The sequence below is a fragment of the Cupressus sempervirens genome, chromosome 9 (genome assembly GCF_028749045.1).
Source record: "Cupressus sempervirens isolate cs-2001-9-10 chromosome 9, ASM2874904v1, whole genome shotgun sequence".
Classification (NCBI taxonomy): Eukaryota; Viridiplantae; Streptophyta; class Pinopsida; order Cupressales; family Cupressaceae; genus Cupressus; species Cupressus sempervirens.
Genome location: NC_143126.1, coordinates 124303894 through 124330075, shown reverse-complemented (window position 1 = coordinate 124330075; position 26182 = coordinate 124303894). Strand labels below are relative to the sequence as shown.

The 26182-nt window shown below is 36.3% G+C and overlaps 1 protein-coding gene across 5 annotated transcripts in view; it reads right to left on the bottom strand.

Moving 5' to 3' along the window:
• Positions 1–26182, bottom strand: part of LOC149537842 (uncharacterized) — a 310563-nt gene that overhangs the window by 241936 nt on the left and 42445 nt on the right. For all 5 annotated transcript variants that reach the window (XR_016355921.1, XM_089799242.1, XM_089799243.1 and 2 more), the window contains exons 3-4: positions 6018–6101; positions 5433–5726 (exon numbers count right to left, since the gene is read on the bottom strand). Coding sequence is in view for 4 of the 5 variants with exons in the window: in XM_089799242.1 (XP_089655368.1) it covers positions 5433–5726; positions 6018–6101 (378 nt within the window). In the remaining variant the exon portion in view is untranslated. The remainder of the gene's footprint in view (positions 1–5432; positions 5727–6017; positions 6102–26182) is intronic.

Below are 26182 nucleotides of genomic sequence, written 5' to 3'. Positions count from 1 at the left end.
CAGCTAGTTATGGTAAATCGATGTTGTTATAGTTGTCTTAAACAAAGGAGATGAAAGCTCATTATATAAATTTACACAGATGATGTTTCTTAAAGAAATAATTGTGAACTAAAGATAAAAATAGAAACTACTTAATAAACTAAGGACTAAGATGACCATTAAAGAAACATTACAATTTACTAATACCCTCCCTTAATGGCCATTTTCTAACTGATGTCTCTTGAGCACAAATTCTTTAAAACTTTTCGTTATTCTTGAGACCTGTTGTGAGGTTCTCACACCATTGCCCCAAAAAAATTTGGGGACCCCATCTTTTTTAATTGCCTTGGCAAATTTTGAGTTGTCCAAAAATTTTGATTCAATTTTTTGAAAACTTTAAGTCTTGGACACCTCCAGGGCCAGAAAGGAGAGAGCTAGGTTTATTTTCACCTAGGTTTTGGCTTGATTTTCCAAAAAAACCAATTTCATCCTTAGGCTGGACAAATTTCAAAGAACCACACTTGGCAAGATAAAATTGAAAATTTTGTACTTAGACAATTTTTTGAAAATTTGGCTATAATTGTATAAATTTAAATAATTTTCAAAAATGAAATTTTCTTAGATTTAGCTTTTCTTAAGAAAATCTTGAATTTCTTTGGTGAAAAAAAAAAAAAAAATCTTTTGTGAAGATGAAATCAAATTGCAAAATCGATTTTATACTCTAGAGATGATTTTATTTTCGTCCAAAAAACTAAAATTGCTTGGCAAAATCGATTTGAATTGAATTGCAAAAATTGGCTTTAATGGATTAAAAATATCTTGAAATTTTTTAAGCCTTTAATGAAATTGTTAATTTAATATTGAAAAATGGCTTTTGGCTAGCCAAAATCCGATTTTAATGATATATTAATTGCTAAATTGTCATTAAATGAAATCATTTAGCATCTCCAAGGCATTATTTACTTTCTTTTTGTAATTTTGGTCTAATTGGCAATTTAAAAAGGTAAATTTCATCTTGGCAAAGTTAATTTTTAGCTAAACATTTAATTGGGGGCCATGTCTTGTGTTCTAATTAATTTATTTTCGCTCCCAGGGTCCCAGTCAGCCAGCTAGGGAGGATGAGCAAGTTGGGTATAAGAGGAAACTCTTTCCTCTCATTTCCTCATTCCTCACTCCTCTTTAGTGCTTAGGCAATTTTTGGCTAGGAGCAGATTTTCTCTTCCTTGAGCGATTTTCCTAAAGCAAATTGGCATCTTCTTTGGGTGATTTTTCTAGCTAGGGCAGATTGGCATTATTGTTGGCAAATTTCTCCATGGTAGAGATCTCTATGTTTGGCGATTTTCCATGATTGAGGACAATTCTGCACTCTTCTTGCTTGTCGAATTTTGTGGGAGCCGAAATTTGAGGAAGACAAAATTCTGATTTTGAAGAGGGGCTATCATTTTCTCCCAGAGATTGAGCAATTTTATTTGGAGGAGGTTATTGTAATCAAAGGTCTGATTTTTTGGGCAAATGGTGGACAATTTTGACAGCACTAAATTCTGATTTTTACAGCTAGGGCCTCAAGATTTGTAGGGGGTTTGAAATTCTCGAAGTCTGATCCTAAATTCCAATAGAAAGATCCGGCTATTGGTAGAGGTAACTTTAAATCACTTAGAGTTGAAAGGGGTCCTTAAGCTGATTTCCTTCTTTCGTTCTTGTCTAGATATTGTCTCCCTTGGTTCTTCTTGCATTCATTGTCCATCACTTTACCATCCCGTAATAGGGCGACGAGATGGAGGATGGTAGTGCAAGCAAGAATCCTAAGGGACCAAACACTAAGAAAGACAAAGAGCATATGATGCCCAAAACAACTTTCTTCTCAAAAATGAGGCGATTTACTGATACCAATGTTGGTACAGGAAACATGATACACGTAAAAATCCAAAAAGAGACCCGGCTATTAGTAAAGGTAACTTTAAATCATTTAGAGTTGAAAAGGGTTCTTAAGCTGATTTCCTTCTTTCGTTCTTGTCTAAATATTGTCTCCCTTCGTTCTTCTTGCATTCATCATCCACCACTTCAGGTAGATGTTAATGCAAGCAAGAATCCTAAGGGAACAAATACTAAGAAAGACAGAGGATATGATGCCCAAAACAACTTTCTTCTCAAAAATGAGACGAATAACCAATACCAATGTCGGTATAGTAAACATGACACAAGTAAAGAACACACTAAAGGAAGGACAATCCCCCCTAGCAAAGAAGATATACATAAGGCAGTTGCACAGCGCAGCCCAAGCGTCAACACTTCTATTTCAACCGTGATGAGCAATGTTGGGATGGCGCTTGATTTTGAGGACATTAGAGAAGAGGATATCAATGAGACAAGACTTGGATCAAGATTAGATGAGTTAGGAAAGGTTGCTATCAGGAAGAAACATTTTAAAACCCTTTCCTCCCTCGATGCCTTTATCAGATTTACAAAAGAGTATGAGAAGGATCATGAGAAGACACTACAAGCAGCAAGCAGCATGATGAAATCGGCTGAGCTGAAGATAAAGCATACACCTTGCCCTCCCATGGAAGAAGTCGACGAAAGGCTAGCTAAGTTCATTGTTTTAGCGAAAAGAATGAAAGAATAGGGGAGAGTTATATTAGAAGATCATTTGATGTAAGCCCAAGTGGCAATTTCTCTTTCTTCTAGAATAAGACAAGTGTCTAATTCTAATTGGCCACCATTTTGGTGCCTTTTCATTGGTTGCCACTTTTCCACTTTTTCAATTGGTCCATTGATGAGGTGGCATCTTCTCATTGGCCAATGGGGTGGCAACCCTAATTAGAGTTTCTAGGATTCAATCTTGGATCGTCAGTTTTCCCTCTTTATCTCTACCGTCGATTGTACATTTTGGCCTCTATATAAGGCCATTTTGCTCTCATTTGTGAGAGAGTTATGTTGGAGGATTGTTGCCAAAATACTATCAAAATTATTCCCTATTCATTGTTGTGGCCTACATGGTGGATATACATGATCATTTTGGTGTATTGCATGGTTCTTCTCATCTCTCAAATCAAAGTAGGATTTCATTTCATGTTGTTAGAGTAGAAGTAGATGGTTAATTGTATGGTGATGATTAGTGAATGTTTGATAGGGATCTACAACTAGGCCACTAGCATCTTAATCGTTGGTTGGGGAGCCTTCTGTGGTAAACTAGTTCTCTTTTCTTTTGAATCATTGCATCTATGGAGGTGGAGCCGCTAGTTAGCTTTCATTAAATTTGATCCCCGTCCATTTGCTAATCTTTCCATTCATAGGAGTAGGAGTAGAATAGCAAGTAGTTTGGTGGTTGGAGTTCGTTCTTAGGAAGCCAGAAAGGAAGGTTAAAGTCATCGAAGCATTATTGCCTCCACCTCGCGCAATCAGCATCATTGGCAGGCAGACACACCCTCCATCACCATCACCATCAACATTATCTGTCACTCGCACATTTCACAAACCCATCATCATCACCACCATCCCAAAACCCAAGTCATTCTCGAATAAATAGCATAAGGCTACCTACATGATTACCAGCAAATCACATCAATAAACTGAGCGAGTATCCACGAGTGTAAGGAACATTGGAATTATTCTAATGTCCCATGAGTATTAACTTTTCAAGAGAGAAATTGTGTGTTTGATACTCCGTATCAGATATTCAATTGCTAATATGTTATGTAGTTGTACAAAACTCACATCAACAAGACCCTCCCTAGACCTACAGAATGTTAATGACCAAGAAGCCAAAATCTGTCCAACAAGAACAATGAAGGGTTCCCCTTCTTCAAAATGTTTTACAACAATAGACAAGAGCCTGCCACTGAAATGAGTCTGCCACTAACCCTCCTAAAATCAACAAAACATCTGAACAAAAATCATGATAAAATATCCAACCTGATGTTGGAAAATGGAGTTGCTCTTCCCTGGAGACAAAGACAAACACTAAGAACAACTAGCACAATTTTGAGGGAAATCCGACAAACGTTCCAAACTTTGCAGATAAGCATGATGCCCCAAATAGACTGCAAAAAAAGACACGTTTTTAGGAGAATGATCAAAAAATGAGCATGATATTTGAGGTGGAAAATCAATCAAAACTAGACAACACAAAGCTTCATTTTTTTATGAAAAACAGTAAAACCCACTAGATAATTTTTTAGGAAAAAATTATAAACCCATAAAGGAATCCCACATAACTTTGCGAATTACAAAATCACAAATTTTTCGAGGGAAAAAATTATTAAAACCCATCAGAAAATTTTTACGGGAAAAATTTATAAAAGCCCATCAGAAATTTTAAAGGACGACAAAACATAAGACTTTTCATAGTAAACCAACACATGCAAGTACATGCAACCCTCAAAAATCACAAACTTTTGCTGCAACCGAGAAATCGCGGGATCAAAACCATTAAACAAGCTTGCAATTTCCAGCAAAAATCCTCGAAGACAAACCACAAAAGTTTCATAAAATACTTCTAACAATTTTTATTCTAAAAAAACAAAAAGCAAAATTTTGGAAAAATTCCAGATGAAAAGAGGCTTAATTTTTTTTTTTTAAATCTACCAAATCTTATGAAATCCCATCAACCTGTTCTGATACCATGTTATGGTAAATCGATATTGTTGTAGTTGTATTAAACAAAGGAGATGAAAACTCCTTATATAGATTTACAAAGACGATGTTTCTAAAAGAAACAATCATGAACTAAAGACGAAAATTAAAATTACTTAATAAACTAAAAACTAACAAAGATGACCATTAAAGAAACATTACAATATTCTAATAGTTTCTATCTCCACTCTCACATTTTCTGTTAACTACATTTATAAATCATATTACCATACCCTTATTCCTTTATTCAACCCTAGTCTTTATGGCATGCCCATGCTCATCCCTGTACCTTCACATCTCGAGGTAATTAATTTGCACAATACAAGAAAGTAAATAGATGGCTCACATCACAAAAGCATAAAAAAAAGAAATGGAAATGCAAGAGATAGAAGGTTAAAGTTCAACAATAGAGTTTAAAAACTTTAAGCTCTTCACTTGTGTATTAGTAGGCCCTGCTCCAATCCAACTTGCTTACACAGCTGCTTTGATTTATATTTTGAGCCTATGTTGAAGTAACAATTACATGAGACAGCACTTGGGTCTCACCTTGGAGATGAAGGGTCAAATGATGTCAAAACTGGAAATATTACTTAAGAGTACAAACTTTGATGCACAGAAGTGGGCCAATACAGAAATATACATTTGCAACAACAAAGATGGGTCTTTTTGCTTGTCATGCCAAACATGTTATACAATAAAGATGATTTAAAATTTTAACAGCACCGAAGAAGACATGATACTCAAAATCAATTATCTGAAAGATGACACAAAAAGACCAAATTCTGTATTTTTAGTTTTACTGTAAATAGATCTTTACTCACTTGGCCATCCACAAGAAATATAATAACTGAGGCCTCTTCGACTGCTGCAGCAGCCTGTCTCTCTATCATTGAAGGTAATCCGGCAGCAATCGCTTCCCTTGCAGCATATATAATATCATCCTCACTTCCACCTCTCGTAAGTGATAACCCATCTGTTCTAACACTAGGAGACTTTGGAACAGTCATGACACCACCAGTGTCTACAACCATGAATTCGTTTTCTCCCCAAAATGATCTACCATACAAACGATCTCTAGTTACACCTGGCTCGTCAAGCACAATTGCCACATTCCTCTGTAGAAATAATAATAGTCATGAATTCTATTTGATTTAATCAAACAAAAATTGGATGCGATAACGCTGGCTCATAAGCTCTATGCACGATATGATTTCATCTCCTGTATAATAAATGATTATATTTTTCTGCTAATGAAGCACATGTTCGTCTGTGGACCCAAGTATGTGCGTGCTCATTAAAGCTGTCTTCGTTTATGTGTTTATGTTTATGTTAATGTTTAAGTGTATGTATGCATTCAAACCGTGCTTGTACAACAATGATAGTGCTGGGAACAAAAAGTAGCATACCCCGACAAGCCGGTTGAAAAGGGCTGATTTTCCAACATTTGGCCTTCCAACTATAACAACCTTTGGAAGAAGATGATCGGGCACCTGTAAATTGTAACAGTATATAAATTATTTATATCAAATCTCATCTGAAACACTAGTGGCAGACTACAGAATGCACAATTTTCATCTAAATTCATCTCATTGTACATAAAATGAAAACAATCATATTTGGTTTCAAAAGAAAATAGTTAGAAACTGAGTACCAATAGATTTAATAAACCTTCTAAACCTGCAGGCAAATGCAGGAATCTCTGAGATATATGATTTTAACCTACTGGGTGCAGAAGAGACTACAGAATGCACAATTTTCATCTAAATTCATCTCATTCTACATAAAATGAAATCAATCATATTTAGTTTCAAAAGTTAATAGTTAGAAACTGAGTACCAATAGATTTAATAGACCTTCTAAACCTGCAGGCAAATGCAGGAATCTCAATGAAAAATATGATTTTAACCTACTGGGGGCAGAAGAGATAGAAATCTTCATCTCTTTCTCCAACTAATTTCATAAGTAGGATGGAGGCCTAATACTCCTAAGACCTACAAAATATATAAATTAAGGTTGTACCTTCTGAACTAACTTTACAGTTGGAATGACCTCATGTGCAGGAACATAACTTCACACATAAAAATAGATTATCATAAGAGGTCACACACACATTGCACTATAAAATCACAGCATAAGCCGAAGAGCAGTGAACATTGACTAATATGTACAATCCTGACAATGATGGAAAATGGTAGAAATCCATGACATTAACCTCATCTCCAATCCATCTAATAAGATTGAACTATAGGAGAAAAGATACAGTAGTCAGTAAACAGCCTATTCTCATTAAATTGTAAACTGTTCTGCCAGCATGTAATGTCCCCTAGTACGGTTGGACATGATGATTACATATTTAATCCAAACTTAACAAGTCCTACGAATAAATTCATAACAATAATTCCAAATATCCAATCATATTACTATGTGGTTTAAGGATGGAAGGTGTGGGTGCTATCCAAGTTGCCTGGAAAACAAACAATGGATGCCCTCAAAGTTTACAGGTCCAAGTCCATACATGAAGGCTTCCAGAATGCTGACCCCTACCCTCTCTTGGTATAAGATACATGCTTGGATTTATTCAAGCCCCTGCTTGGCAACATCACACACTTCCTTCCATTAGTCAAATAATCATAAATTTGGAAATTAATTCTATATACAACTATATAATTATCTACTTTACATTTCCAAATGTATATAAATATGCATCAATTATGTTTGTTCATTGATTAACAGTAGCTACAGGTTTCTATAATCACCTGAGTTGTATATTCGTAGGCACAATGGTTGGTGCTCGGTAACACTGACAGTGTCTGGCTAATAAGATATATGTATTTATTTATATTCTTTAATTACAAAACAGATACTGTATTACTTATTTGCTCTTTCCACAGTCTTGTTGAGACAATACTCCCACTGTTCTTCTTTCCAATTTTCCTTTTATGTTCTACTCTTACTAGTTTATTCCTTTTTATACTCCCTTCTAATCAAGGGATGTATCGCTTAGAAGGCACAATCACATCTCTTGAACAATACATATTAGTGGTCTTTAGAACCAACCCCATGTAATTCTTCACATAAATCCTATAATTTGTGATTACATGGTTTGAGTATGTGTTTGACCAACGGAGTTATGATTATAATTGTATGCACTTGGTATTACCTTGCCAGTGTGACAAGTAACAGGTCAACTTCAGCGTTCGGGAATAGTCTGCAGTTGTCAGCCCTTAGATAGATATTCAAGTTTTTATTTATTTATTATTTAGCTTAAATGAATTTATTTATTAATTAGCTTTGTTAATAATTAATTAATTAACTTTATTAATTAAGAATAATTTATTATTTAAGAATGATGAGACTCAATTAATATATAAATTTATTAATTCATACTATTGATATATATTATAATTTAATTATTTATATAATAAATGTAATAAATTCAATTATTTGAATATTAATTTTTAAATGATACATTTAATTAATATATATATTTATTACCTATAGGGGCTTACCTCTAGGTGCCATCACAATCCACCAATCCTAAATTTGCTTGTCCTCAAGCAATTTATGGTTTGGATGTTCAAAAATTTCTGCTCCTCCCCAAGTTGCATGGCAGGTCTTTCCATTTGATCAGATATTCTGGAATGGTCTTAATTCTCAGCGTCTTCTCACTCAAGTTAAAAACCCTTTTCGGTTCTAGGATGAGTTTTCCTTCATCATCAATTTGGCGTGCCACGTAATTCTTAACATGGAGTGATTTGTTGTCCAAGAACCCTCTTTAGTCGTGATTTATGGAAGACATTATGGAACCCACTATTCTCCGGTAACTCTAGTTCATAGGCTACCTCACCAATTTTTCTTAAAACTTTGTACGGTCCATAGAATCATGTTTTTAGTTTTTTTTTTTTTGCTTTGCTACTTCTAAGAGACCTTGTTTATAGGTTGTAACATCAAAAAAACTCAACCCCCAACTTCAACTGCTTGATCAATCCTCTTTCGATCGGCATAATTCTTTTGTTGGTTTTGTTGTCCTGCATTTTGTCACCACAAAATGTAGGTAACAATACGAAACTTTTTCAAGCTTAGTTTCGCATTTCTCTGAATTTAGTTCGTTATTTAATTGGTTAGTATTGATCAACCAATCAGTACCAATTGATATAATGAATCCTTTTACTGAAGGCCTTCGTCAAGTTGTTTTTGTTTTGCTTTCTGTCGAGCCTTTGCTTGATTTTTGAAGCCTTCACAGTCCGTTCTTTGCTTTTGAGTTTGCGTTTGCTTGTTTTTGGTCCTTTGGATTTGCTCATGTATATCTTTCGTTTTCCCCTTCGATTCGGTCTAACCTAGAGGTCAATCAGAGTTGTCAGTCAAGAGTTATGGTCATTTTAGTGCCTCAAAAGTGGACATTTTAGGTGCAACAGCACGATTTTAAAAAAATGATGTTATATTTTCATTTTGACATTCACTTTTTCAAAATTATAACATTTACTCACTTTTTGTTATCTTTTAAAGTTACTTTTCATTTAAATTATAACTTAAAGTGACTATAGTGCACTTTATGTTATAATTTTAAGTTGAGTTACTTTTTAATTTTTCACTTAAAGTGACTATAGAACTATATAGTTACTTTTTAAATTTTTGATTTTTAAATCAAATACTTATATAAATGTCACTTTACTATAATGTTTGTGTATTATATTGATTAATATGATACATAAATGTTATTTTTGACCCATATTGATGACATTTTTATAAAATTAAGTGAAATACATAACTTAAATGCCTCAAAGTAGACTTTTTATGTACAAATGCATGTAAAAAATTATGAAAAGTGGAAACTTTTCATGTTATTGCATATAAAAACTCATTTTGAGGATATTTTTCATACCATTCCATCAAAATCTTGTAAAAGTGGACCTTTTTGATACAATGACATGAAAAGTTGAGGTTTTGTGCTTGTGCATCAAAAAGGTGAAACATGTTTTTAAAATATGTAAAAACATGTAAGTGACTCCAAAAAGTGAGATTTTAGAGTTTTACACATTTTAAAATATGCAATGAGTCTCAAAAAGTGAGATTATATCTCAAGACATATTTTAAAACTAAGTCACAAGGTTCGAATTCGAATTCGAGTTCGGCAACCATAAAATTCGGACAAAATTCGACAAGAGCATAAATTCGGAAAAAAGTTCGACATTAAATTTGCCTATATATATATATATATATATATATATATATATATATATATATATATATATAAGTAAAATAACAAAATATTTAAACTTTGTTAAATAGGTTTAAAATCATTATAAAAAGATTGAAACATTTATAAAATATCAATTACGCTTAAATTATATGATTAATTATTGAATAATATAATTTAATATATATAGAATAAATGAGCAATATATTTTATCATTGTTAAATAGTTTTAAATTCATTTCAAAAACATTGACATGTTTAAAAAATATAAGATATTTTTAAGTTTATGATTAAATTTTTATTAATATAAATTTAATATAAAACATAAAATTATAACAATTTAATATTTTAATTTTGTTTAAACAAAACTAAATACCAAAAATGAAAAACTATATGACAATATTAAACTTTAAATAAATCGCAAACAATGATAAAACCTAAAACAATAACAATAGTAATAACGCCTAACTATGTTGGCCCACATAAAGTTTGTCTAGCATCGCATTCGGAAAACGTGAGGCGCTTAAAAAAACTGGATAAGCGTTGGAATAAGCATTGGTTCTCAGCTTCTATTAAGCCTCCCACGAGTTTTTACAGTGAAGTCGAGAGCTTCCAGATGCAGCTACATGCAGAAGCAGATGGACTCCAAAATGCAATGAAGATAGTTGTTGGCCTCCGGTTAAATAACACATTCACTGTTGCCTCTCGACTGCAATATATGATAGCTTCAACTAGGGTAGCCAATGGTGAAAAGGAGAGACCCCGAGCAGCATTGTATAGAAAAAGTGTAGTCAAAAACCTTTAACAATAGTATTTCAAACCCATAAAATCTGTTATAAATTTTTTGCCTTGATGAAAAAGCCCGTCCTCATTTCTGTACGAACACAAGTCGATTTTTAACGAATTTTATGGAAACTTTTGAAGTTCGCCCAAATTCGAATTTCATGCATGAAATGCGGCGAACTCTGTGACACAGTTTTAAAACATGCAATGGACTCTAAAAGGTCCTATTTTGCCTTCAAACATGTTTTAAAATATGTAATGAACATAAAAATGTCCTATTATGTGAAGAAAACATGTTCTTGCTCCAAAAACTTCCGATTTTGCTCATAACTTTTGATTTTCTCCATGGATTTGAATGAAATCAGTTGCATTCATCATATTTTGGAGAGGTGATCATTTTGCCCTCATCAAAAATCAAATTATTGCACCCAAAAATGTGTTTGAAACTCCCAAGCTAGGGCACATTTTTTGCATAAAACTCCATAAATCTTCAAATTTTGATTACATTTTTGTATGGAATCAAATCGTTTTGGCCCTATTTGCTGATTACATCACATAGTGATCACCATTTTTGTCTTTAAACATCAAATCGTTTTGTTTGGAAGATCACATTTTTTCCTTGGAGAAACACGTTTTTGCTTAAAATGCCCAAAAAATTAGGGTTTTAATCCACTTTTACGTGTTTTAAAGCAACATTTTTGCATTTAGATCCATGTATATCCATTTATGGAAGTCGTTTTTGCATTCACAAGTCAAAAATGACTCAAAAACATGCATTTTTTTGCCACGTTTTTGCAAAAACGGCCCAGATATTTGCATAAAAAAGTCTTTTTTTTGTTCAAAAAACTCAGAAAAATGCATTTCCAGCCCATACCTTTGATCAAGAGGGATTGTTTTTGAGTTTTAAATGCATGATATTGTCTTTAGAGGCCACATTTTTGGCCTTCTCATGTCAAATTCGACCATTGAATGTCCATTACATGCAAGTGTAGAAAAAGTTAAAAGATTGTTTGAAAATCCGAATTTAAGGAAGAATTTGTCTTAAGTCTATAAAACTTGCTATTTTGGCTCTTTCTCCTTCATTTTTGGCACTTAATCTTCATGCAAGTGGACACTTACTTTTTTGCTATTTAATTTGTGCTTATCTTGCTATTTCCATATGTATTTTAGCTTGAAATTGCCCATTTGTCCATATATATGCCATGAAAAGTGCATTTTGCCTTTAAAAATGATGAAAACTCTCATTTTCACACTTTTGGAATTTTCCCAAACTCCAAATTCGAATTTGCATATTGAAGTGGCTTCCTCGTTGACATGTTTGAGTCTTTTGCCAAAGGCATGTGTTTATTTTTGTGCTTGTTTTTGTGTTTTGCTTGTTTGCATTTCGGTTTTTTCTCCATTTGGAAGAAATTGCAAGTTCTTTCCCAAGAACTTGAGCATGTTTCACTTCACTCCACTTCCCATTTCCATGTCACAACACGTCATCTCCCACTCAATGAAATGCAACTACATGTTTTTCATCCCATTCGCCATCCGCATATGCATGTAATCCCATTTTCCACTTCCATTTTCACCAATCTCACTTTCCGCTTCCATTCGCACGATGCAATTACACGAAATGTCTTACGTGTAATATCATCTAAAAGGTTCAATTTTGATTAAAAGTCACTTTTTGAAAAGTCAAAAAGATGTCATGTGCATATTTTCCCATGTATTTTGACCTTATTTTTCCTCAAAGGCATCTATAAAGTTCATTTTCGCCTCTCCATATGCATTCGCGCCTCCATGAGCAAATACATGTTTCCGCATTATTCCATACTTTCCATCTCATCCTTTATCCTTTGTTGCATGTTGCATTTACATGTAATCCATTTTCCGTGCAAGGACACCTTGAAAGCCCAAGTCATGTTTTGAAAATCAGCAATCTCCATTTGCACGCATTCCCATGCATCAAGCACTTTATAGCAAAAAATAAAAAAATAAAAATAAAAGGTGTTGATGGAAAGTTGTTCTGAGTGTACATCCAAACATCGTCAAGAAGGTTTACAAAGTGTCAGAGAATCTAGAATGTGCCAATCTACAAAGGAGAATTCACACCAACTTGAACGAGAAAAGCTAGATCAAATCATATTTCCACATGACAACGAACAATTCATCAAAGTCAGAGGTCCATGGTTATCAACGTGAATGCAGCGGTACAAGGTACAGGAACTCTCGATCTTGTGATCATCTGAGATTGCATCGTCAAGAACAATCCATAGAGTTGTTTCCTTCTCTTCTGTCTTCTTTCTTCTTCTTTTATGTTTGTAGTTGGAAAAAATGTATTACATAAACATGTGTAATTATATGTAACGCGAGTTACATGTGTATGTAAAAGATGCACATGCAGTTGCATGTAACCTTATATTTTCTCCTATAGTTAGACTAGGTCAAAGTTGGTTGAGTTGCTCCCACTTTTTCCTCTACCTTATTCTCAACAACTATGCCTATATAAAGGAGTGCCCCCTCATTGTAAAAATCATCTTTTGTTGTATGCAAGAAATCTCTACCACATTTGTGCAAGCATAACTTTGATTGTGTAGTACGAATTTGGGAGAAAAGAGAATAAAAGAAGCAATTGGATTTGAAGCTTTGACTGGAAACAATTATGATAGAACAAATTAGAAGCTTTGACTGTAATTTTTGCCTATTGTCTTGATTCATGTTATTATTGTGTATTCAATAAAAGAGCATAAAGAGTTGAGAAACAATTGAAGCCCGAGCTTTGACCAGGAACAATGGTGAAAATCCATAGCTAAAAGCTTTGTCTGTGGCTTGCATTTTCATCTTAATTCGCAAAATAGTTAGATTATTCTTACTTTTAGGAGTCTTTGTGCCCTAATTGTAAAACTTTTATCATATAGAAGTACGACCAGACTTAGAGCCAAACTGGTACGTTTTTAGCTAGCCTTTGAGTTAGTGAAAATTTATCGATATCAATGTTTTCAGCTCTTGATAGAAGTGTAGTTAGAGATTTACCTTGCTCATTATTCGTTCTACAAGGAAGTGGATCCTTTCTTGAAAGTTAAGAAGAAAGGATATTAGTAACAACCTGTTTATGAGATCTCTCGACTTCTTACTTAAGTTGAGTTGATCCAAGGAACAATGAAAAGGGAGAGCCTTCCCTTTAAGGTAGGAGAGACTCTGTCTCACACGCTGTGGCCGGTCATCTTATTTTGCGACTGGATTTTTTACCCAAAACTGTCGGTTGCAAAATATTCACCCAACAGGTTTTGTACATGATGGATGTTATCTTTGAGCACTCTCATGATGTCCATATTTTGTTGTACAAAAATCCCTAACTCCCAGTACCCTACTTTCTCGAAGAATTAAACTCGCAAAAAAATTGGCTTCATAAATATAGAAGGCCTTGAATGGGCTCATTTCAATAGATAGATGATGTGTAGTGTAACAGTACTCACTAAGATGTAACCATTTCACCCATGTATTTTGTTGTCCTATAACATATTTTTTGAAGTATCCTTCTATCCAATTATTAAGAATTTTTGTTTGTCCATCGATTTGGAGATGATAGCTTGTACTAGATGTCAATTCAGTGCTTGCCAAACAAAAAAATTGTTGCCAAAACATGCTCAAGAATCTATTGTCTCTTTTGTTGAGAATGTTTCTAGGTAACCCATGTAATCTGAGCACTTTTTTGAAGAAAACTTCTATAACTTGAGGTGCTTTATATTCTGTAAATATGGCCATAAAGTGTGTGTATTTGGTTAAGCGATCGGCTACTATGTAAATACAATCTTTCTCTTGTACTTTGGGTAGGCCCACTATAAAATTCATGGAGATACTTTCTCACTTTTGATTTGGTATTGGCAATGGTTACCAAAGGCCAAGAGAATGTGTTTGTTCTGCTTTATTTCTTTGGCATGTCACACTCTCGAACATGTTTTAAGTATGTCCTTCTTAACTCTCTTCCAAGAGTACTTTTCTCTTGTTTGTATGTTTTGCAGTACCCTTGATGTCCTAATAGTGAACTGACATGAAATTCTTTAATGATTCTTATTTTCATTTTTTAGCCTAGAGTGAGGTATATTCAACTCTTATATGGAACAATTCTTCCTACTACTTTATAATCTCTTGATTGTATGTTTCCTTATGATTTCATTTCCATAAGAGACTTGGGAATACTGTGCAATGATGGAGTGCTTCCAATCTGTTGTGATATCTGTTATGGCATACAAGTAGGGCCTTCTATATAGGGCATCGGCTACAACATTATTTTTCCCATTTACATAACCTACATCAAAGTTGTAAAATTATAATTTTCTTACCCATATTTGTTTGCGATCGTTAAGATCCTTTTGCTTCAACAAGAACTATATACTGTTGTGATCTCTTTTAAACCACAACTTTCCCACAAAGAAGATATTGCCTAAATTTTGTCAAGACATGCATGATTTCTAGCATCTCCTTATCATAGATAGAATAAGATCTTTAAGGTACGGTGCAGTTTTTTGCTTTCAAAAGCAATTGGGTGCTTACTCTGCATGAGGAGCACAGTGATCCCTTCTTTGGATGCAACACATCACAGCTCAAATGGTAGAGAGAAGTCATGAATGGCTAGAATAGCACATGACTTCATTGTCTTTTTGAAGTTTTCATAGGCTTGTTGGGCTTGTTCATTCCATCCAAAAACTCCCTACTTGGTTAAAAATGTGAGAGGTGTTGCCAATTTTGAGAGCACGTTCAGAAACCTCGTGAAATAACTGTAGAGCCCCACACATCCTCGTTATTGGGTCAATATTCTAGATTTTGGCCATTCATTAATAAGCTTGATCTTTTCTTCATCAACACTTACATCGTGTTTGCTGATCTGGTGGCCTAGATATAGAAATTCCTTTAATCCAAATTCGCATTTTGATGCTTTGGCATAAAGTGACTATTGTTCGAGAATTCCCAATACCTCATGAGTGTACTTAAGATATCTTCCAACAATTTACTATATATAAGGATATCATCGAAGAATATCAATAAAAGATGTCTTAGTTGCTTCCTAAAGGTATAATTCATACAAGATTATAATGTAGTGGGCGCATTGGTTAACCCAAGGGGTAAAAGACTAAAAACTTGAAATGTCCATAGTGGCATCTAAATGTTGTCTTTGAAAGGTCCTCCTCTCCCTTTTTTATTTGGTGACATCCTAACCTTAAGTCAATTTTTGGGTACCTAGCTTCATGGAGTTCATCAATGAGCTTGTCCACTCTAGGGATAGGATATTGATTCTTGATAGTTTTCTTGTTCAAAGCTTGATAATCAATACACATCCTCATCGTCCTGTCCTTTTTGACTAGCACAACTGATGATGCAAATGGTTGGAACTTCACTAAATGTGGCCCATCTCTAATAATTAATTTATGCTTTTTTCTATCTCCTTGAACTTTTGTGGATGCCAATATAGATTGGTGATTACAGGTTGTGCTCCTTTTTCTAATTCTATGATGTGTTCCAATCCTCGTCTGGAAGGTAATCCTGGAGGAATGTCATCAAAAACCTTTTTGTGCTTTCTTAGGATAGGTTCTATATCAATGTGGTCTTTCCCTAAGGGGTAGATTTTTCAAGTATCATCCACTGTGCTACCCATTCTCCTTGATCCTTTCTAAAAATTCGTTCCACTTTTTTGTAAGAGACTACTTTCAAAGGCCTGTTGGGTATTGTTGTGAGGTTCTCACACCATCGCCCCAAAATTTTGGGGAACCCCTTTTTTCGGTCGCCTTGGCAAAAAAATTTCTTGAGTTGTCCAAAAAAAAATTGATTTTTAGAAAATTTTAAGTCTGGACACCTTCAGGCCAGAAGGGAGAGGGTTAGATTAATTTTCACCCAGTTTCAACTTGATTTTCCAGAACGACCAATTTCATCCTTGGGCCGAACAAATTTCAAAGAACAACACTTTGCAGGATAAAATTGTAAATTTTGTACTTAGACGATTTTTTTGAAAATTTGGATATAACTGTATAAATTTGAATAGTTTTCTAAAAATGAAATTTTGTTAGATTTAAGTTTTTTTTGAAAAATCTTCAATTTCTTTGGGGAGAATTAATTTTGTGATGATGAAATCAAATAAGAAAATTGATTTTAGACTCTAGAAAAATGATTTATTTTTGTCAAAAATAAATTTAAATGGCTTAGCAAAATCGATTTGGATTAAATTGTAAAAAATTGGCTTTAAATGGATTAAAATTGCCTTGAAAATTTTAAGCCTTTAATGAAATTGGTAATTTAATATTGAAAAAAAATAGCTTTTGGCTAGCCAAAATCCGATTTTAATAACATATTAATTGCTAAATCATCATTCAATGGAAACATTTAGCATCTCCAACGCATTATTTACTTTATTTTGCAATCTTGGTCTAATTGGCAATTTTCAAAAGTAAATTTCATCTTGGCAAAGTTAATTTCGGACTAAGCAAATTGAGACCAAGTTTGTGCTCTAATTAATGTTTTCTTTCTCCCAGGGTCCCAGTCGGCCAACTAAGGAGAGCAAGCAAATGGGATATAAGAGGAAGCCCTTTCCCCTTATCTCCTCATTCCTCATTCCTCCTCTTCATGGTGCTTGGCTATTTAGACTAAAGAGCAAATTTCTTCTTCCTTGGATGATTTTTTTTGCAAGGGCAGATTGGTATTTTCCTTGGATGATTTTTTTTGCAAGAGCAGATTGCACTCTTCTTGCTTGGCAAATTTTGAGGGAGTTGAATTTTGTGGGAGGCGAATTTTGAAGGAGCTGAAATTTGTGGAAGATAAAATTCTGATTTTCAAGAGGGGCTGCGATTTTCTCCTAGAGATTGGACAATTTTGTTGGTCAAGAAAACAAGTGATAAACTCTGATTTTGTGACACATGCATGGGCAATTTCAAGAGGACAAAATTCTAATTTCTCCAGCTAGGGCATCAAGATTTGCAAGGGATTTGAAATTCTTAAGTCTGATCCTTAATTCCAAAAGAAGACCCAGCCATTGGTAAAGGTAATTTCAAATCATTTTGAGTTGAAAGGGGTCCTTAAGCGGACTTCGCTCTTTTGCTCTTGTCTAATTTTGTTTCTCTTAGTTCTTCTTGCATTCATCATTCACCACTTCATCATCCCATCCTAGGTTGAAGATTGGAGATTGATATGGATAGAATCCATGGTAGGACATTTGAAGAGGCAAAAATAACCCAGACCACCCTAAGGTTGAAGTTGGGAAATATAAGTGTAGCCCATCCTAAGACAACGGCGAGGCAAAAATAATTGTTAATCCCACCCTAGGTTGAAGATTGAAGATTGAAGATTGATAAGTGTAGTGATAGAATTTGGCGAAGCAGAAATAAGTGTAAAATTCATCGATAGAAAGAAAATTGAAGATCGATAAGGATAGTCCATATCACTTAGACCAAAGGGGCAGAAATAAGTGTTTAGGATGGTAGATGTTAGTGCAAACAAGAACCTTAAGGGATTGAATACTAAGAAAGACAAAGAGGATATGATGTCCAAAACAACTTTCTTCTCGAAAATGAGGCGAATAACCAATACCAATGTAGGTACAGTTAATATGATACAGGTAAAAGACTGACTAAAGGAAGGACAATCTCCCATGGCAAAGAAGATATACATAAGTGGAATTGTACATGTAGCAACTTTTCCTCCCACCTTGCCTTGTCCAAAATCGGTTATGGAATGTGCATCCAAGTTTGATCTGATCAGTAAATCCATTATTTTTGGTGAAGGGAAGAGGGTGTTGGCCAACATTAGTGGACAAGCAATCGAAGAAGCATTTAACATTCTCCAGTACAAGAGCATGACAATGGTGATGATGGATTAGGCAGCCAAATCATTTCAGGATAACCAGGAAGCTTATTTCACACATCTAAAGCAAGATTGGCTACACGAGGGAAAGAAAGGAGTAATAAGATCATCGAGGCTCACAGTAGCAGATTTCAAATCAGAATATGGCGATCTCATTGTGCTTCTCAGCCGGATCATGGGCCTAAGTCAAGGTATGCAATTCGAAAACTGGATGTACTTCTTTATTGATGAAATTGAAAAAGGAAAAAGAAGATTTGATTGGGGTAGGTTCATAAATGAGAATCTAGAGTTGCAACTTAGAACCGTACAAAACCAAAAGCAATTCTACATGGGATCCTATCTGTTTTACCTAATTGCTAGAATGTATAAAAATTCGAGACTTAAAGCCTTAGGAGAAGTTGGCAATGGGTCGGGGCAATATTTGGTGCATGAATGCTATCCATAGCTTCATTTGCACAACAACGAGCACTACAAAATGTTTTGTGATGCTTTTACCATGAAGACAATAAGGGTATTACAAGGGACACTTGCTAAGAGACTCTCATCGGAAGCAAAAGCAAAAATAAAGAAATATGGGAGTTCCTTCATCCAGTTTCCGCAATTCACATACATTAGAGTAGCAAGAAGCATAGTTTGTCCCAAGAGGCTTCCAAGATACCCACCCGACAAGGTAGTTTTGATGGAATTGGCTAGGCAACTTGAGCATTATGATAGAATAATGAGACACAAAGGTAAGACAGGAATTACCTTCTCATTCGGAATTGGCAATGATAGTTGCCCCAATCGGCTCGCTTTTGCAACTGCAGAGAAGGAATTGGAATGGTATCATCTAGGACGGTATAGAGCAAGGCAAGGATTCGATCCTAATGGTCTTATCAAGGTATCTCGTGGAAATGCGTTTAAACATGTTCCCACTATAGAGGACTTTTGGGCCAATGCCAAAGATGACTTTTTGTGAGAAAAGTAGCTTTCTCAAGGTTGTCAGTGAACATGTTGAGAGATATCAAATGGAGAGGCCTTGATATTCCTGATCAACTAGAAGATGATGGAAATGTGTTGAGAGAAGATTATAACACAGTAGAAGGAATAGAGTTGAATCTAGTAGATTGGGATGACCATCAGGATCCTTCCTTGGAGGCAATTACAAGAGCAGTTGACTTGCATAACAAGTCGTGGTATAATGAAAGATTAAGGAAGCTACAAAGTCAAAGGATTCCCCTTACTTACGAAAAATAATGCCAAAAGAGGGTCCAACAGAATCAGTCGGACAGAAGGGTGAAGGAAGTAGTCGGCAATAGGAAGTAGTCAGAAATAAGAAGAGAAGTTTGGAGATTGAAAAAAGTAAAGAAAATCTGGAACCTCCAGCAAAGAGATAGCATGCAACACCGTCAAGAGAAAGTATAATTTAGGCTAGAAGTCAAAACGTCAATTTAAGTAATAAAGGGGTCGCAGTAGAAGGAAGCTTTGATTTAGAATCAAGTGGTTGCAGTGAGAGCACCCAATACTCTCCTCTCTCAGAAAATCAACAAGGAGATGATATGGCAATCACTAGTGAAGAAGGAGATGGGCCGATTGATATTGAAGCATTAATCAAGCACCCGAGGCCGTTGGTGATGCTTTGCTAGTCGAACCACATCCAGATTTGGGGAGATGTACCGCAACACTATGGTTAAGGCAAATGCTTATGCCAAGAGGCGAGGTAGTAACTACCCCAACAGTTGAAGACATCCAAGGACTAATAGAAAAGGGTGATGGCAAGAACCAAAAACAAATGGCAAAAACGGCGGCAAAAGTAATTAGGACCGATAATGGTCACCGAAAGGTTCAGATTGCTATACCAACAGTCAACAAGGCATTGGATGAGATTGCGGCCCAAGAATATGAGATAGTGGAACATAATTTGGGAAGGAACACGGATGATATGGAATGTGAATGGATCCAGGAGGGTATAGCTTCCATCAGAGAAAGGTTGAGGAAGGTAAATGAAAGGATCGTAAAGTTGGAAGCCGCGAACAAATATTGGAGAGACTGCCAGCCTATCCAATAGTTGCACCGGGCAGCTCTTCCTCAAGATAGCGGGAGCAACCTAGAAGAGATATCAGCTCAGCTACATGAAGTCAGAGATTAGATCCATGATACAATCCAAGATGGGCAAAATTTCTTGCCTTCATTTCAACATTCCGGTCATTAGTAACTGTTAGAAACAAATTCAAAATATTTGAAGAGTAAAAGGATTTCCTCTCAGTCAAGAACTTAGCTATTACCAGGCTACAGGCATTCATTGGGCTACCAGAGACATATTTGGAAAGGGTCAAGTTGGTTGATGAAGGAGGATTGAGTACAGTTGAGTCTTGGTTTGTTGCCTTGACTACCAAATTGAGAACACTCGAAGAGATACAGAATGCAGTTGCATAGCACAGCCCAAGCGTTGACACTTCCATTTCAACTATGATGAGCGACGTTGGGGTGGCAATTGATTTTGGAGACATCAGAGAAGAGGACATCAATGAGACAAGACTCGGATCAAGATTGGATGAGTTAGGAAAGGTTGTTATCAAGAAGAAACATTTGGGCACCCTTTCCTCCCTCAATGCCTTTATTGGATTTGCAAAAGAGTATGAAAAGGAACATGAGAAGACACTACAGGCAGCAAGCAGCATGATGAAATCGGCCGAGCTCAAGAGAAAGTATACACCTTGCCCTCCCATCAAGGAAGTCAACGAAAGGCTAGCTAGGTTCATTGCCTTAGCTAAAAGAATGAAAGAAAAAGGGAGATTTATATTAGAAGATCATTTAATGTAACCCCAAGTGGCAATTTCTCTTTCTTCTAGGATAAGACATGTGTCTAATTCTGATTGGCTACCATTTTGGTGTCTTCTCATTGGTTGCCACTTTTCCACTTTTTTCATTGGTTCATTGACAAGGTGGCATCTTCTCATTGGCCGATGGGATGGCAACCCACTCTAGATCGTCGGTGTTGCCTCTTTATCTCTACCATCGGTTGTACATTTTGGCCTCTATATAAAGCCATTTGCTCTCATTTGTAATGGTCGGAGAAAATTGTTGCAAAGATAATGCCAAAATTAGCTATTTCTTTCTCATTGTTGTGACTTGCCTTTGGTATTATTGCATGGTTTCTACTTCCAAATAGTTATAGTAAAATTTCCTTTCAGATTGTTAAAGTTGGTTGCATTTCAAGTTGTTAAGAATAAAGTAGATGGATAGTTGCATGGTAGCATTAATAGATGTTTGATAGGGATCAATACTAGGCCACTAGCATCCTAGTGGCTTGTTGGGAAGCCTTGTGTGGTAAACTAGTTTATTTTCCTTTGAATCATTGCATCTATGGAGGTGGAGCCACTGGTTAACTTTGTTAGATTCAATCCCAATTCATTTGCTAGTCTTTCATCCATAGGAGTAGGAGTAGGATAGCAAGTAGTTTAGGACTTGGAATTTAGAAGAGAGTTCGAAAGATACCAATCATAAGAACCATTCACCCTCCACCGCTATCACTTTCCCCACCAATATCATCTAGCATTCACACTGAATCACCATCTCCACCATCCCACCAAAGTCCAAGTCATCCTCAACAATTAGCATAAGGCTGCCTACGTGATTACTAGCAAATCACATCAATATACTGAGCTAGTATCCACAAGTGTAAGGAACATTGGAGTTATTCTCATGTCCCATGAGTATTAACTTTTCAAGAGAGGAATTGTGTGTTTGATACTCTATATCAGATACTCAATTGCTAATATGTTATGTGGTATAAAAACTGACATCAACATTATATGGCGCTAGGAGGGCAGAATTGTAATTCATCCTTGAGATAATTGGAGCATTGGTGATGTGTAAACCCTCCATTGTCGTGCCATCAACATTATATGGCGCTAGAAGGAGGGCCTGATTAAAGTTCATTGGAGGGCGGAATTTAAATTAATTCTTGGGAGAATTGAAGCGTTATTGGTTGGCATACCCTCCATCGTCGCGCCATCAACATTATCTGGCGCTAGGAGGGCCTGAAAGTGTTTCATTTGAGGATTTTTTGGTATTTAACTATGAAGAAGAATGGTACTTCCTAGATCAGATCAGCCTAGAGCAACTTGGAGAACACTTCAAGATCATATTGTAGCTAGTTTGTGCTCAACTGCTTGGAAGGAAAGTGAGAACACTAGAGAGTATTTGGACACTGTTGACGTATTAAATCAGGAAGAAAGGAAAGCATGAGCTATTGAGAGGAGAATTCAAAAGAGGTTGGAACGTCAAAGAGAATTGGAAAGGAAGCTTGAAAGAGAAAGGAAGGCACAAATACAAGCTCAAGCTATTGTTGAAGAAAACTCGAATTAGAGAGTCAATCAAGTTGGGATTATTTTCAAGCTGGATAAAAAGATTGGGTCTTTTTCGCCTGAAAGGTTTGAGAAACTGAAAGCTGATAAGAGGCAGAGGATATTGTGAAATACACCACACCAAGAAGAGGACTTACTTGTGTTAGAATTTCACAAGAAATCAAGAAATCGTTGGGTAGCTGACACCTCAAATTTAGCTAGCCCCTCAAGTAGTCAACCAGTTCAGGCTAAAGTCAATCAACCAATTCAAGCTCAAGTCAATCAACCAACGATGGCTCAACCACCATGGATTCAAAACAATGCCTCACCCATTTCGTTCCAACAATACCATGATCTACCGAAGAATCTAGCAATATTCTGCTCCAAGTTCTTTGTTAATGACCCTAACCACACCGCAAAGGAGCATATCAAGGTGTTTGAAGATGCAATGTGCAATAGAAGAATTCAATACGAAGATGTAGCGTGCAAGCTTTTCCCTTATTCATTGGGGGAAGAACCTTATTACTGGTTTGTCAATTTGCTAGCATCATCAATAATAGGATGGGTTCAGCTCAGAGAAGCCTTTGTTGCAAAATTTGGCATGCCCACCACACCATTGGAGTTACATAGAATGTTTGTGGACATAAGGAGACAAGATAGGGAGTCAATAAGTTCCTTCAATGATCGTTTCCGTAAGGCTTACACAAGATTGCAAGCCCCTTACACAATGACGGAAGTAGGTGCATTGAAAGCATACTACAGTGCCTTGGACAACCAGACGGCTATGTTCACAAGGATGGCGAATCCTGCTCCCACAACATTGACTAAGGCCTACACTAAAGCAATTGAAATAGGGAAGCAATTGGGCCAACAAGAATGAAACCCCAAGGTGCTAGGTATCCGAACAATCCAGTTCCACAGCTTGCATACTAGGCACCTACAAATCAGTTGGTAGTACATCTAGGGACTCTGTTGTCTCAGGCACCGCCATCAATGCCAGTTTATCTGCAAAGTGCATGTTCATCCACAAGAACGCAAGAAGAAAAGGATGAGACGAAGGAATTGATTGACCAAGTCAAGAAGCTGTCTACCAAAGTCACCTATTTGAGAAACCAGAACAATCAACTCTAAAGTTCCCATAGAAATAATCAAGGAAGTAATTACCAGAATCAAGGAGGAGGTTATCAAGGAGGGTATCAAAGAAGTCATCAAGCAGGTGGATACCAAAGAAATTATCAGGATAGAGATTACCAAAGAAATAACCAAGGTGGTGGTTATCAGAGGAACTATCATAACAATAACTATCAAGGTAACAACTAGTCACAAGACCAAGGATACAACAATCAAGCTAACCAGAAGAGTACTTGGAACACAGGTCCAAACAATGGAAATGTGGTGTCGCCACTTGATAATCAAGCCTCGAAAGATAGTAGGCCAGTGGACAGGATATTCTTAGCCATGTCTAAATATTGCAGATTTCATGAGACTGATCAACATTCGGAGTTAGGATGTGCAGACTTCAAGAGTGTTTACCGCATGGGGTAAATAGATTAATGCACATAGACAATAGACAAGAACAGCAGTACTCCTTTTATTATTCGCATATGCCAAAGGCATTATATAATGCTTCTGATGATTACAATGATTTCCCATGGTGTACATATACCGTTTCAAAGAACCTTCCCAAAGGGATCCATCAGCTACATAACAATTACCAAAGGGGTCCGTCAACTACATAACAATTACTGACAACATCAACCCATTGACTACACAATATTTACTAACGACAACACCCTATCGACTACACAATATTTACCAATGACATCTCGTCCCCCCCAAAAGAAAAAGTCGTCTCCGGATGACAATTACAAAATATTTGAGACAAATTAACCCACAAAATACATTAACTGACTAACTACAACAAGATAGATCTATTTCTATCACATCACGTTCACATTCGTCTCGTGCCTGCACCAAACTGGTCTCCAACCCACAATGCATCTGTAGCCTCTGCTAACACAATACTGTCTCCTTAATCAAGCTGACCTTGATAGCCACCCATGCTGCTTTCTCTGCTTCCAACTCCTGGGTACCCTGAGCTAAGTGTCCCTGTACTGCCCTCAACTAGATGATCAGCTCCTCCCAAGCTCTCTATGCATCCACCAAGACAGCTTCACGTCCAACACCTACTCCAAGTGCCTCAAAGCGTAACATCCCTCCTGAAATGCTTGCTCCAGTGCTCTCTCCACCTCTAGCACACTATGCCTGTAGCAGCTCTAGGTCGCATCAACCGGTCACACTTCCGAAGACTGATAATTGAACCGAGGACTAGGGGGCATCGCTATAATTTGTCTTTCTCCTTTTCTTTGTTGTCTTCCGCGGCAAAAGTTCGGACGATTTCCACTTTGCTAATTCCCACTTAGTTGTTCGGAACTTTCCCGAAATTATCCTTTCCTTAATACTTTCTTTTTCTCCCACAGTGCGGGAAAGGAGTCCGCACAATGCCTACTATTCTACCCCACAGAGATTTAAAACAAGACAAGCCGCAGTCATACCAAGCACATCCTGCAGAGAAACAAAGGCCGCTAAAGTGGAGAACATAAGCCACTTGAGCGAAAATCAGCATGTAAAGCTTGCCCTCGTTCTTTCAGTACAGACGTCGAACAACAACCTTCCCGATTTCTTCAACTACATCCACCCCCTCTTCCCGAGGCCTTGAATTTTCTTTCTCATAAACTATAGATGCTACACCATCGGTTCGTTGTTTTCTCAGCCGCTGAAATTATAATGTCGTCCGTGGGAGAATGAAAAGTGAAAGTTTTATGCCACGGAAGGAGAGAAGCCACAAACAAGAACAGGCGAGTGCAGTTAATCAAGAAAAACAACTCCACATGGAAGAAAAGGCAACCCGCGAGAGGGAACACCCACAGAACCATGTCCGCAGGAGAGGTATCCACGGAACAACCCGCAAAACACCCTGTCGGCGGGACAGGTATCCACGGAGCTACCTGCGAAACACCTCGTCCACGGGATAGGTGTCCACTGCCATCCTTCGAAATTTTTATTTTTATTTTTTTATTTATTTCTTTTTTTTTATTTTTCAATTTTATTTTTTTTCTTTCAATTTTTTTTTTTTTTTAACATATACATTTAATTCTCCCTTCGACTTTCGTCCTTCTCCGATGACGAGGGGATCATTCTGGCATGGTACATCTTCAGCTTTGAACAGTTGACTGCCTCAAGTATTTCTTGTCTATCTAATGTCCACAACTTTGTTGCTCCGTTGTCGCCTACTTCCCGAATTTGGTATGGCCCGGCCCATCTAACTTTAAACTTTCCCGGTTTGATTTTGTTCCATCCATCATACTTCAACACCAGTTGTCCTGGTTGGAACTTGTTCAGTCTCAGGTGTTTATCATGCCACACTTTGT